The sequence below is a fragment of the Nelumbo lutea genome, chromosome 6 (genome assembly GCF_056320005.1).
Source record: "Nelumbo lutea isolate HS-2025 chromosome 6, American lotus-T2T, whole genome shotgun sequence".
Classification (NCBI taxonomy): domain Eukaryota; kingdom Viridiplantae; phylum Streptophyta; class Magnoliopsida; order Proteales; family Nelumbonaceae; genus Nelumbo; species Nelumbo lutea.
In genome coordinates this window covers 12,300,225-12,314,908 of record NC_142689.1, presented here as the reverse complement: position 1 = coordinate 12,314,908, position 14,684 = coordinate 12,300,225, and the positions used below count along the sequence as shown (strand labels likewise).

Here is a 14,684-nt window from a genome sequence, read left to right as displayed (position 1 = left end):
TCCATCTATTTGTGCTAGTACATAAAAGACTCATTTCTTTTACATTTAATTGCTTTCTCTAACATAACCCTTTTATGGTACTTTAGTCAAGATGAATATTGTTTGCACGAGCGATGTTGAGATATATGACCCTCTCAAACCCATCACCAAATTTAAGAACCTTTATCTGTTGAATAAAAACCTCCAAAGCCCACAAATAATATAAATCATCTCCATTAATACTTTTCTAAAATCAGAAGAATATAAATATATGTATGGTTTCTATGCATTCTATATTTGGATTAATTGCAGGTCGGACAAGTTACAGGAAAAAGCACAACAGTATCAGATAGAGCTCGCATGGTGAAAGATAAAAGCTTGGAGTTTGAAAGATGAGAAGAAAATTCGCCAAATGTGTCTGTTTTTCACCTATTTTTATTTTTTTTCTTTTGAAAGAAAAAAAATACTTTTATTTAATTGAAGGTTTCACTATTTCGGTCAGTTGCAGGTTTAATACAACTCAGCAATCCTTGATGTGTCAAAATATTACTGGACATGAAGAGAAAATCTCTTCTGAGTCCAAACACACCGGATCTACACCGCTTTAAAAGGGATAATTTCAACATTAAAAAAAAATGATTTTCATTAGTAGACCTGTTCATGGGCCGGGTAGCCCGATGGCCCAGCCCAACTCGACCTGCACCTCGGTCGGACTTGGTCATGTAATTAGGCTTCCGGGCCTGACCTCAGACCTAACACAGTAAGCCCAACTGTGTTACGGGCCGGGCTCGGGATTTGTCAAAAAAGCCCAACCTGGCCCAATTCAACATTATATATTTTATAAAATACATATAATGTATTTTATATATAATATAAAATATAAAATATATAAATAATATAACATTTATTAAAATATATATTTTTATAATTTAATATATACATTTTTTTATTTTTTCTTTATAATTTCTTTCTCACTCTCTCTCTATTCAGCCACTTCAGTCGTAGTAACAACACGGGTTAAATTTCGGGCTTAGGCCCAGGCCCGGGCTCGGGTCCAAGTTGTAGGCCTGATGGTCGGACCGAGCTCGAGCTCGAGCCTTAGAAAAATCTGTTAATACAAAGTGAAAGCCCAATCCGGTCCGGCCCATGAACAGTCTAACTATAACGGTTTGAGACTAAATTAATAATTTTTGAAAGTTTTAGATACTGCAGTGACACCTTTTCAAAGTTTAAGTATTAACTTGACACTACCGCAAAGTTTAAGGTACTAAAGTAAAATTTTCTTTAAAATAAAACATATAAATATGAAAATATTTTTAATACAGGATTGTTAAATGTAAAGGCTATTCAAACGGTGTTCCAACGGGTCTTGCAATCACTCCCTCTATTCTTTCTCCCCCATAACGTTTAGTGAAAACAACTCAAAATCAAATATAAAACCTGATGCTACTCAATCCAAGGTAGTACATGAAATGAAGAGAGCAAACAGATAGTTTCTTATTGGTAAGATTGAGCTACAAAGATGAGGCCGTGCTTCAAAGTCAAGGAAAAAAAAGTCAGAAACCCAAAGAATTATCTCCTAGTAAATACTCCAATGCTCAAATGAATAAGGGGTGATAGACGGTCGGGCCGAACGGATATGGGTAAAAGGATTTATGAGCCAAAACCCGAGTCATATCGTCTCGTTAATGCCTTATATAGCGACAAAAAGGGATGATGATGCACGTGCTTGCTTACGTGCAAATGCGTTGTCAACTTCATGAACCTCCTGACCTTTCAATGAGTTCTGTCGGTTGATTAGTCAGTGACTTAACCCCAGAAATCTGTGGCGATCTGTCCGGTTTCCGGGCTCTTGTCAATCCGGGCACAAGTTTCTTCCGCTCATCCACTCTGGTACATGGACTCCATAACCGGATCCGGATCCGGATCCATATGACAAAAAAGTAGCCCAGAATTCTGGAAAGAAGAAGGCGAGGTCCGGTAGTCAGGTCATTGAATTGAAAGCAGCTCCTTGGACCAACGGATCCCGGGCGACGTGATTGAAATTGAACAATCAAGGGGGCTTTCTAGTTTCTAGTTTCCACTTTCTACGATGGAGATGATGAAGAATTAAAGGTCTTTGACCAAACTGACTCCTCTTTCTCCCTTGAAACTTCAAAATGGGCTGCTTATGGATCCGAGTGCAGTTTTTGAGTATCATGAGAATCACTTTCGCCCAATTTCTGAGGAAACGTTTCCAAGGACCATGTGCTAACAATTTACTATATGAGGCGTTTACATTCGGATTCCAATTCGAATCGACTTGGATATTGAACAGTATAAAAAAGAATTAAACAAAATGATCAAACTATATAATTATTAACAAAATGGGTCAAAATTGACGTTGATATCAAAAGGGCTTTAAAATAAAGAAAAAACTAAAAAAACACAACATTCAAATCAATTTTTACTAATGGAAAAAAATATAAATTTCAAATGTTTATATATAAACATGTACATTTAAATCAAATCGAGTCAGGGAACCATATTCGTTTCCGGATCCAGTTGAAATCACCGCTTGACCAAATTCGGATAAATGGATACCGTTAGCAGTCCAATTGGATAAGTGTTAGTGGATTCGTTACTATAAATTTATATTTATTTACTTCTTAAAAGAAATAAAATAGTAGCTTTGCTTGAGGAAGTTGTTACTCTATTCTATTATATATTAGGGCTTTTCTTAATTTATACATTTCCTTTGCATGTTTCCCACCTAATCTCTTCTATTCTTTTGTATTTCTTTTTTTTTTTCTGACGACAGAGCTCCCCTTTTTATTTTTTTAATAATAATAAGATTACTTTTTTTATTAACAATGATAAGATAATGTCAGAGCTTTAGTGTTTAAATAAAGTATTTTTAAGCTTAAAAAAGAAATTTTTGGTAAAAATAAAATAAAATAAATAAATGATTTCAATGGGTTAGATCACCATTGGTTTTAACCCGACCAATTCACCTATTGAAGTGGAGATTAGATCACCTCCCGAAAAAAAAAAACGTCCACTTTCAGTCACCACACATCTGATTGATAAAACAATGCCATGTGATGTTTGATATGCTTCTATCAGTTTTGCCCCAAAATATTATAGGAGAGGTTGTGTTCTAGCTAGGTTCCTTTTGTTGGGAGTTAGGTGAGGGGGCATCTGCAATGTTAGAGCTGAAGTTCTTGTTGTTTATACCTAGGCTCTGTTCATTTTTTGGTAAGTTATTTATCGGTGTAAATGCAGTTACCTGAATAAGTTTTTCCTTGCAAACATGTATTCAGGTAAATGCATTTATCCATGTTCTTTTGTTTTTCTTGTAAACAAGGCAATGGCCATTTTAGCTATAAAAATCCATTATTAAAAATGGCATTTTTTGTCTCATTCAAGTGTTGGCAACTTTCCCCTTAGGTGAAAAATTTATTTACCCACCTAGGAAATGGGTATACCAAAAATAAACTTTCCTTGATCCCCACATAAATTTGAAAAAAGAACATAAGATTCTTGGTCAATGGGAACCAAAATCCCATTGACCAACTTTCCCCCTCTCAAAATCTAAAAAAAGAACGCTCCCTTAAAGAAAGGAGTCTTAATTGGTTTGTGACGATTGAAAGAGTGGAACTCAATGCCATTGATTAAGCATGTGTTGTAGAGAATTGCTAGTGGGAGAGACCTGGATTGGTTTGTTAAAATATATGTTTGGCAGAACTCTATTTAGGCTAGTGTTTAGAAAACTAGACTTGACGATCTAGTCGGACCAATTGAACCATGACCTAGATCCCAAGCCATTTTAATTATACTCTAAAATAAAATAAAATTAAAATCATAGAAAAGTTTTCAAATGCCTGAAAACCATCTAACTGGCAACTTAACCAGAGAACTGGTCACAATTTCATAAAACCATACAAGTCATAAGATAATGGAATTTTCAAAATGTTTATAACAAAACTTGAACGTATGATCTAATTACAATTAACCTATTTCTTTATTTATATTAATTAATAACTCCTTATATGCATTACTTTATTATACACACATTTTAAGGAAAATGCAAGTTAAGAGGCTTAACTATGCCATTTCATCTTAAGCCTCGTTTGAGGGTAGCCTAGCACTTATGTGTTCAAATCTGAAATTTTAAGTTAATAGCCTAGCACTTATGTGTTCAAATGTAATTGAGAGGTGCATATAATAGACATAAATGCCCTTAAAAATTTTAATATTACATGTTTTTGTTCTTCATTTAACTTGAATCGAACCTTCAATACGACTTACGAAACTCCACTGCAAGTCCGCCACCACCGTTGCAACTTGCGGCGACAACAGTTCCTTCTCTCTCACTTTCGCTCTCTCTCCCCTTGTTTTCCCGTCGCCACTGCTGTAGTTGTAGCGGTTCCGCCGCTCTCTCTCGCTCTCACTCTCTCTCTCTCTCACTCTCTCACTCTCTCACTCTCTTCTCACTCTCTCTCTCTCCCTCCTATCTTCTTGCCACCACCACCGCTGCTGCAAGTTGCAATGGTGGCGGTTCTATCACTCTCTCTCGCTCTTGCTCTCCCACTCTCTTCTCACTCTCTCTCTCTCTCTCTCGCTCTCTTTCTCTCCCCCCTATCTTCTCGCCACTACCACCGCCACTATAACTTGTAGTGGTGGTTCGGTGAGTAGAAATAATAATAATAATATTATTATTAATTATAAATTATTTTTATCAATGATTAATTATTAAACATTAATTATTTTTATTTTTATTAACCATTAATATTAAATAATAATTTTTAATTATTTCATAATTTTTTAAAAATATTTTATTTTTATTTGTGTAAATTATTAATTATTAATTATTTTTATATTTTTATAGTTATTAATTATTTTTTTATTTTAATCATTTTATTTAATAATTAATAATTTTTTATTTGTATTGTTTCAATGTTATTTTGAGGTTGAAATTTATTTTTTATGAGATAATGCAAATTGAACTCAACATTTAATAATATGTTCTAGGGATAAAATAGTAAAATCAGTAATTTCAGATGGTAAAGGACTGATCTAAAACAAACAAATTTATGAATTAAGAGCCTCTAAAAAGTAGAAAAGCATCTATGCCTCTTTTCAGATATCAGACACTTTTACTATCTTTCTAACTTTTCAGATCTTAATTTTCAGATTTATCAAACGCCACCTTAATTCAACCTCTAACCTGTGAATCTCCCCCTTTTTAATTATATGCACTCGTTTAGTTCTCCAAACATTGATTTGAATTCATTCTTAGGTTGTTTGGAGTTACCTTTATACTAGATCCTTGGTGTGCCTCATGTTTGTTGAAATGTCCAAATGTGGCTCGATGGCACACAGAGGTATTTTTGGGGATTTATGTTAAAGTTATTCAATGTGGTATTGTTAATGCCACAAGAATGGCCAAAGTTGGATTAGAGGTGGATCCCTTTCCTATGAGGTGTGTGTATGGGAAGAGGTTGCCTCCTTATCCATCTTCTAGAGTCCCAGGGATAGAGGTGCCTGGTTCCTTGACCCAATCCGACTTTCTCTTCTAGATCAACTTGGAACTGCATTTGGGAGAATCAGCACCTATGGGGCCCTACCTTGAATAATTTGGTTTTCTAGAAATATCACTAATGGTTTTGTGTTTTCTTAAGGCTTTCCCACATTTGTCATTCTTTATTATTTTAAGGACGTATCTCTTTTTTGAGGGAAAAATTGGATCAGTGTTCATAAGAGCATTTTAACCGAAAAAAAGGAGATAAGTCCTTAAAATAAGAATTTGGCAGCCTTGGTCAAGGGGATCATAGCCATTCAAAAAGGCTATGTTAGAAGACTTGTGCTGCAGTCCGATTCCTTCTTAGTGCTGCAGTCTGAATTTTTTTTTTTTTTTTTTTTTTTCTGGTCTAATAAGTGTTGTAATGATGTAACTAAGTTATACTTGCTAGGTCCATTTGGTTTGTGGGAATAGGGCTTTAAAATCAATTTCAAAATGACCCATTTCAATTCCAACAATTTGACTGAGCAGAATCAGAATTCAATTTCCATTTCATGGCATCTCTCATTTGAGCTTGGGAATGAGAATTCCATTCCAGCTAATACTGATTCAGATTTGGATTCCCATTTGAACCTAACAGGCGAGAGAGTAGATAATTTTGATTCTGATTTCCAGGGATTTCGAAAACATGAACAGTATTCCACATGCTTTGCATATGCAAAAGAAAAAGAATAAAAGAAAAAAAAGGCGTCGTAGTAGTTTCTTCGGGTTCGGATCTGGAGTGACGTTGGATAAAGCCGATAAGCATACACACATGACGAGGCTGATTCCTGGATCTGTTTGGTTGGTTGGTGGAATATCTCACGTGGCCCAGTCAGCCCAAAACACGTGTCAACTTCTGATTGGATAATACCGTCATGTACCAACTGGAGCAAAAGCCCAACCATTATTTAGGAACGAATGGGCAAGCAAGACAGCCCATCTTTAGCCTCGCCGTCCTGTCGCAAATAAACATACCAAGCCAAAACCACACGCAATAAAACTATAAAAAGCAGAGTTTCACTTTGAAACAACAACTCTCTCTCTCTCTCTCTCTCTCTATCTCTCTCCTGTCTCTCTTTCTCTTTCTGCTTGTTATTCTCTGCGAAACCCTAATTTTTGTTTCTGTTTTTGGTGGGTTTTCATTATCTTGGAAGGTAATGGAGTTTGTGAATTCGAATTCTCACGCTGAAGTAGACATGAGGCCCTCTTTGTGCACCAAGCCCGAGAAGATCATCATAGATACTGATCCTGGCATAGGTAATTAATTGTCAAACTTGTTTACTTTTCACTCTGGTCTTTTAATTACAAGTTTTCGTTGGCTTTGTTGGGAACTTTAGTTCAATGTACAAAATTTCTGTCCTCCCCTTTTCTCGATTTCTTTATGTTTTGTACTGCTTTTCAACTTTTGAAGATTCAATTTCCAAACTTTAGTAGTTTTCATGGACCCGCATAAAGTTACTTAGAAGTAGAAACTGTTTTTTTTTTTTTTTTTTTTCTTTTTTAGTTTCTTGATAAGAACTCTTTCTGCTTACCATGAGGAATCGATTCGAATCATGAGTGATTGGAAATACAAGTTAAGCAGTTGCTTTTATGTTTGATATGCTTGTGTATGTGTGGAATCTGATGAGGATGTCATCCCTTTTCAGACGATAGTATGGCCATCTTCATGGCATTTCAATCACCCGAGCTGGAAGTTATAGGTTTGACAACAATATTCGGTAACGTTACCACGGAGGACGCTACTCGCAATGCATTACTTCTGGTACGTATGTACTTTTACTTCAATTCCCTTATTTTTGATTGACAATTCTGTAGTGTTTTAGGAACAGTTTCATGATTAGTTACCGTTTTTTATGTGTAAAAAAAGGATAGTGTGAGATCGCAGGACGGACTGATGTTCCTGTTGCAGAGGGTAGCCCTGAACCTCTGAAGGTACAAACTGCTTACCAATGTATGAATTCTGTACTTGAAGCTTCATATTTTCTTAGATTACTGATTACATCAGAATTCTTCACCAAAACTTGAATTACAGTTGTTGGCATTATTTTCTTTTGAGGCATCCTGCATGCCTAATCTGTTCCTTGTGAAAATTAGAAAACTTCACGGTTCCATTAATTGTTTTATTCCTGATTGGTGGTTTCATGTATTGTTTCTAGTATCGTCTCAGTTCTAAATTTGTCTACCCGGTTGATTTCCCTAAAACGAAGATGATCACAAGTTAGAAATGCATTTTTTTATTACACAATTGGCCCAATGTGAGATGCTTTTTGCTTTTTGTCTCATTGTCATTGCAGAACAGAACTTTGTCTGTGAATGTGGAGTATAAACAAGAGAAAAAAGCTTTATCTGTATAGGCAGAAGATCATCATAAAGACATATGTACAAGTGAAACAAAGTTAGGGACCTAAAGCTTTAGAATATAATGTTTTTGGAAGCAACTCTTACCAAATGATCAAAACACTTTTTTGTCTCAATTTTGTTTTCCACAGCCCAAAGCTCAAAAGCAAAAGCTTATCCAAACAGAATCCTATTTTGATGTGCTTGTGAGCCCACCAAAAATAAATCCTCTGTCTTGAAATCATTGTACAAATACATTTATAGGAAAACCAAGAATAGAACCTAAGATCTAAGAAGGATTGTTGAATGTATACTTTCTACACGTGAATAGTACATGCCTTAATGCATATTTTACCATGGTGCACCCACATAATTATCTTGGAACTGTGGCCATATGATTTTTCACATCTTTCTGTATATTAATTCTCTGAATACTAAAATGCCACCACAATATACGGTACATCTGGATGGACACACATCTCTTTAAATTTCAAATGAATATATGTTTAGTTCAGTTTTGTCAATGTTACCAAATATTTGGTATTTTCGAATGAAAGGGTTTTTTTTTTTTTTTTTTTTGTCAAGGTTTAGATTATTTACAATGTTTGTGCTGCATTATTGGAACAGGGAGGAAAGCCACGTGTTTGTGACTTTGCTCATGGTTCTGATGGAATGGGAAATATATATCTACCACCCCCAAAAGAAAACAAAATTGGAAAAAGTGCCTCTGAATTTTTGGTTGATAAGGTTTCTGAATATCCTGGTGAGGTATCCATACTTGCACTAGGACCACTGACAAATCTTGCTTTGGTAAGTGGTATTGCCTTCGTCTATCATTCCAGTATGACCAATTTTATTTGCCATATATTGATGTAGTATGGGGTGTCTGTGCTTTATTGGACTAGGCAATAAAGAGGGATTCGTCCTTTGCAAGCAAGGTGAAGAAAGTGGTGATACTTGGTGGAGCTTTCTTTGCATTGGGAAATGTCAATCCTGCTGCTGAAGCAAATGTAAGCACTAAATTCCCTATTTGTTGAGCAACTTCATTCTCCACTTCTTGCTGTCCCTGAGGTGTAGCACATCTTATTGGACCATAAATTTATTTATATTACATTCAATTTGTAAACTCAAAAAGCATTTTTTGCAATATCAACTATCTATTAAAAAGGTACCTGTTCTTACTAATTGTATAATGCAAATGAAGTTTGTTCGTGACCAATTCATTCAAACAGAGAACAAAGAAAATCAAAAGGATCATTTGATCCAACTTGGTTTATCAATGACCATTATCTGGAGTTGTCTAAGCAAATGGTTTACATGAATATAGAACACAAAAGCCTATTCTAAGGTCTTTTTTTTGTGAAAAGCAGTGTTAGCCTCAAGTGCTACAATACTATAAGACAAAAATCAATTCTTGGCCCCATTTGTTAGAAGGATACGCTGTGGGAAAGAGATACACCCTATCCTTCTCTCAATTTTCTGTATTTATTTTAATAAACTAAACTAGATATTGGTTGTTTAGGCAAGGTTCTTTTACTACAGTTACTCTAACAAGTGACTAGGATAAGAAGCAGAGTTTCCACAGTTAACTATGTTGATAATGATAAGAGTGTCAATCCCTTCTGAATTGCAGATCTATGGTGACCCAGAAGCAGCTGATATTGTGTTTACATCTGGGGCAAGTATTGTTGTTGTTGGCATAAATATTACCACCCAAGTGAAGCTAACAGGTGCAATTCATACCTTTCACTTCATTATTTATAATTTATACTTCTATGTTATACCTATACTGCTTAATGTTCCATGTTAACCTTATTGTGAAAACTATTTGTTTATTTCAGATGCAGACCTCTCCCAGTTGAGGGATTCAAGAGGAAGATATGCTAAACTATTAAGCAATATGTGCAAATTTTACAGAGATTGGCACGTGAAATCTGATGGTCTCCATGGTATCTTTCCCTTAATAAGCTTAATGATCCTAAAATATTTTATTTTTCTTTTTCTATGTTGTTCTGCCACCTCAATGGAATAACTCATTCAATTGCTAAATCCAGGTATTTTCCTTCATGATCCTGTAAGTTTTGCGGCACTGGTCAAGCCTGATCTCTTTACTTACAAGAAAGGGGTTGTCAGGGTTGAGACACAAGGCATCTGTCTAGGACATACGCTAATGGATCAGGGACTGAAAAGGTATATCCTAGCTAACATAAGCCTCAGCGAAGTTCTAAAATTCTTTTGTTAACACTGTAAAAATGTTTTGTTGCAGATGGAATGCAAGCAACCCATGGACAGGCTACTCCCCTGTTTTGGTTGCATGGACTGTTAATGTGGATGAAGTTGTTATGCATGTAAAAGAACTGTTGATGAAACCATGAAGTCTTAGAAGCAGTGATATTCAAGCCTGAAACTGTAAAAAGAGAAGGCTGGGTCCACTAGCATTTGCCAATTCTTGTCCCATTTGTCATTTCTTTTCTTGCCTTCGGTTGGTCTCTCATGTGAATGGCTGCTAATTTATTCATCAATGTCACTTAGTTTATGATCCATGTTTACTGTGTAATACATTATTAGATTTTTTTTTTTTTTTTTTTTGCTGCAAATACATCATTAGAAAGTTGAGGAGTTTACTGTGGCATTTGGAATTGCTAATTGAATGGAAAAAAATTGATACAAAAACAGCTGCTCCTTGCACACTATTCACCTAGCAAGCTAGCAAGGATAAGATAGAAACATCATCACTCTTACACCCATACAAAATATAGTTCGAGACATGGTCGGCTCAATGGGCCCCAAAGGCCATATATTCTTTAGTTCCGATGCTTAACCATCCTCTTGATTCCTGAAAGGCTGAAGCCAACTTCCTTTTTCTTTGTATATAAATTAGTGTAGGAATCTTATCAATTTCCTTGTTAGTGTTCAAGTACTCAAAAGGTTGCTTGGTGAAACCTCAAATGGGTCATCAACTCTGTAACATGAACAACAGAAGTAACTATTGTGCTTCTCTTGTGTTATGGATGTCCTTAGGAAAGATGTTTTCTTCTGACTGGGTCAACCATATGGTCCTTTCCATCTTTAGAGTAGATGGTTGAGTTGAATCGAACAGGCTCCAGACTAGTCAAGTGGTCACCAATAATCTCCACAAGAGCAAGAACCATCCTTGAAGTGGTGGAAGCGGTTTGAGTCCCTTACTACAATCTCTCTCCCCTCAATCACTGATATTAACTTAATAACAGTGTGACAATCACCGCAAACCCTGAGGTTCTTCACAATCTGGAGAGGAGTTCCAGGCGGTGTACTTATCAACCCAAAGGCAATGGCAAGTCTCTCACTATGCTGAGAAAGAATGGCTTCTTTGTGTTCCTCTTCTAGATCATGAAGTACAAAATTTGTATCTGGGCGATGTCCTGCATTCTTGAGTCGGGTAGTCAGTTCTTCAAGTTTTGCATATATATGATCTGATAAAGGATGCGACCTATCACAGGCCATGAATGAATGAGTCTTATTCTTTAACTCAATCCAGCTATACCCAGCCTCCTTTTTTACCTTTCTTTCATCCATCAATTTCCTAACCTTAGCTCTCTCCTCCCATTGTCCAGCTGCTGCATAAATATTTGATAGAAGCACATAGGCAGCTGAGTCCTGCGGCTCAAGCGCTATGAGATTCTCTGCTGCAACCTTCCCTAGCTCTAAGTTGAGGTAAACACGACATGCACCCAATAAAGTCCGCCACACAGTTGCACCTGCTGGAAATGGCATCCCTTTTATGTGATCCATGGCTTTTTCAAGTTTACCTGCTCGGCTATACAGATCTACCATGCAGGCGTAATGCTCCATTTTTGGAATTATACCATGATCTTTGACCATCAAATTGAAGTATTTTTCACCTTCATCCACTAGACCAGCATGAGTACAAGCAGAGATGACACCAATTAATGTTATACCATCCAGTTCTAAGCCTTGGTTTTGCATTTCCTCAAAGATCTCAAGAGCTTTTTTCCCATAACCATGTTGTGCGTAGCCTGAGATCATAGAATTCCATGAGACCAAATCTCTCTCCACCTGCCTTTTGAAAACTTTGAGAGCATTTTCAATATTTCCTCTCTTTGCATACATGGTAACAAGGGAACTGCTTACACATATGGCCTTATCCAAACCAAACTTGATCAAACTCCCATGAAGTTGTTTTCCCTGCTCTGTGGGTGCTGTAGGGCATGCACATGCATTAACCACACTAGAGAAGGTGAATTCATTTGGCTTCTGTCCATCCTTTTGCATCTTGCAGAAAAGCTTGATGGCTCTATCAGAGTTTCCTGTTTGGGCATATCCTGCAAGCATTGCTGACCATGCCACAATGTCTTTATCATTAATCATTTCAAAAATGGCTGTAGCTTCCTGGATGTTTCCAAGCTTTGTATAGGCATCCAATAGAGCAGTACCCACCGAAGGCAAGTTCTCATAATTGGCTTTGATGACTTGAGCATGTATTTGGAAGGGTGAGACAGCAGGGAAAGCTGCAAGGATTGTTGAATAGGTGAAGTGGTTTGGCCTAACACCTTCCCTGCTCATTTTGCAAAAGAGATCTGCTGCTTGCTTGGTATCTCCATTTTGCAAAAACCCACAGATTATGGCGGTCCATGATACCACGTTCTGAACACCATACATTGTAGAGAATAAATCTAATGCACCATTTATTTCACCACATTTACTATAAGCAACCATAAGTGCTGTTGTAATGTTAAGATCATATCCGAACCCATTCTTTAGAACCCGACAATGGATTTGTTTTGCAAAAGCCAATTCTTTAATGTTAGCACACAACTTGATAACTGTAACAAAGATCAATTGGGTCAGCTTCACACCTGCTAGTCTCATCCTATAAAAGAGTTTTAATGCTTCCAATTCAAACCCATTCAACACAAACCCCGCAATCATACCATTCCAAGAAACTGCGTCGCGGTTCTTCATATCCTCAAAGACTGCACTAGCATCTCTGATTAGTCCTGACTTGGAATACATATTTATCAAAGAATTACCCACAAACGTTGTTGATTCGAAGCCAAGTTTTATGACCTGGTTATGAACTTGAATTCCCTCTTCAACCATGCACTTTGCTGCGGAAGCTGCAAGAACACTGGCAAAAGTGAATGGATTGGGCTTAATTCCCTCGGTTTGCATCTGACAGAAGAGTTCCATGGCAAAGTCAGCCAGCCCGTTCTGTGTATAACCAGCGAGCAATGAAGTCCAGGAGACGACATTTCTCTCCGGCATCTTATCAAAAACCTTCTTTCCATCCTCCACGCCATTAGTTTTCATGTACATATCAACTAGAGAAGTTCCGACGCTAACATCAGCTTCAAGTCCAGATTTCACGCAGTGAGAATGTATTTGCTTACCAAGAATTTGATCGAAGAAGCAGCCACAGACCTTCAGAATAGAAGAAAGAGTGGATCCATCAATGTGAACATCGGAGCCGTGCATCTCCAAGAAGAGATTTATCGCTTCTTGATTAAGATTGTTCCGAGAATACTCGAAAAGCAACTTATTACACTCTGAAACGTCTCGTTTCGGAATTCCGTCGAACGATTTACGTGCTTGGTGCAGATTAATTGGCTCGTAGTCCCAGTTAAAAGTGTCGAGATTGGAGGCAAGAGCATGGGATTGGCAGACGCGTTGGGTCTGAACTGAAACACGGAGATGGTGAAGGATTTTGAGTCCGTGATCAATTTGAGTTTGTTTCAATTTCCAAACGGGTCTTGGAACCATGGCGTCTCTACTCTCTTTATGCCTTGGAAAAAAACGAGTGCACCGTCATCTATATATTCATGTGGGGTTTTCCACATATAGGCCCGACTGGAGTAATTGAGGTCTGCGGATCTATCTTGCCACGTGTTATCTATTTAAAAGATCAAGTCAAAATCCCACCAATTTGAACCTTTTATCCTCCTCCAATGCCCCGAAAACGAGAGATCACATCTCCGCCTCACAAGGGGCCACTCCACAACGCCCCATAGCACATCCCCGTAGCGTATTGATGTTCAGGCAGACCATGCTTGGTAGGCTTACGTTAGGGACATGCCCATCATTTTTGCTTATAAGATTTTTTGGGAGAACTGATATCATCTTCAGGCAGACCACCAAAAGCTTAACGTACTCTTTGAGGAGGGGTGGTCGACCTCCTTGGGTGCCTAACCTTGGCACTCCTAGACCATCATCCCCTTGCGGGGCGGCCCTGGTTAACGACTAGCATGGCTACCAGGGTTCCTCATGAACGCACACTTGCTCATGGGGACAGTGTTGGACTGGCACTGCACTGCCGATACTCAAGGGAGGCTTGGCATGTGGGTTTGGCTCAAGTACGTCCCTTCACAACGACAGTCCCTTGCCCAAGCTGAGTGAGCTACTCCGTTGCCCTTGGCGCACGGGTGTGTTCCATCCCAAGCGGTTGCCTACCATCATGGCACACAGGTGCCTGTCATCATCGGCTTACAGGAGACCCATCACATCGGTGCCAAGTCACCTCATCGGCGCATGGTTGCCTTCCATTATGGTTGTCCCCCTTTAGCACGTAAGCGGCGCCTCTCATGGACCGATCTGAGCCAGGAGAGTGCCCCGGCCATTGGGCTTGAGGTCATGATCCAGTGCTACTGACTTTGGTGGAGCCATCCCATCGGGCAAATCCTAGCCTCTATGCGTTACAAAGGCTTGTTCTGGCCTGCCTTGGCCAGGACGCCGCACGGGTCCTTCCGCTGTAGAACTACCCCCGTGACAGTTGGTATCAAAACAAGTTGGTCAGTTGCAACCGCAATTGGTTTTCAGCAGATTAGCC

At 38.0% G+C, this 14,684-nt stretch overlaps 2 protein-coding genes across 2 annotated transcripts; one reads left to right on the top strand and one right to left on the bottom strand.

Annotated features, from left to right (window-relative positions):
• The first annotated feature begins 6,462 nt into the window (after positions 1-6,462).
• LOC148847369 (uridine nucleosidase 1-like) lies at positions 6,463-10,534 on the top strand. Its single transcript, XM_088952155.1, has 9 exons — positions 6,463-6,781; positions 7,171-7,286; positions 7,397-7,456; positions 8,489-8,671; positions 8,767-8,871; positions 9,495-9,591; positions 9,703-9,810; positions 9,916-10,051; positions 10,128-10,534. Exons 1-9 carry the CDS (start codon positions 6,682-6,684, stop codon positions 10,234-10,236), a joined length of 1,014 nt encoding a protein of 337 aa, XP_088808281.1. The 5' UTR covers positions 6,463-6,681; the 3' UTR covers positions 10,237-10,534.
• Positions 10,384-13,834, bottom strand: LOC148847368 (Tetratricopeptide repeat (TPR)-like superfamily protein). The gene has a single exon (XM_088952154.1). The coding sequence runs from the start codon at positions 13,619-13,621 to the stop codon at positions 10,982-10,984; it is 2,640 nt and encodes an 879-aa protein (XP_088808280.1). The 5' UTR covers positions 13,622-13,834; the 3' UTR covers positions 10,384-10,981.
• Positions 13,835-14,684: the final 850 nt, after the last annotated feature.

Bases quoted from the DNA above. Each gene is read 5' to 3' on its own strand.
- LOC148847369 (XM_088952155.1), top strand. From the start codon at position 6,682: ATGGAGTTTGTGAATTCGAATTCTCACGCTGAAGTAGACATGAGGCCC. The intron at 8,872-9,494 runs GTAAGCACTAAA...TCTGAATTGCAG, and splicing joins ATCCTGCTGCTGAAGCAAAT to ATCTATGGTGACCCAGAAGC. The intron at 9,811-9,915 runs GTATCTTTCCCT...TGCTAAATCCAG, and splicing joins GAAATCTGATGGTCTCCATG to GTATTTTCCTTCATGATCCT.
- LOC148847368 (XM_088952154.1), bottom strand. From the start codon at position 13,621: ATGGTTCCAAGACCCGTTTGGAAATTGAAACAAACTCAAATTGATCAC.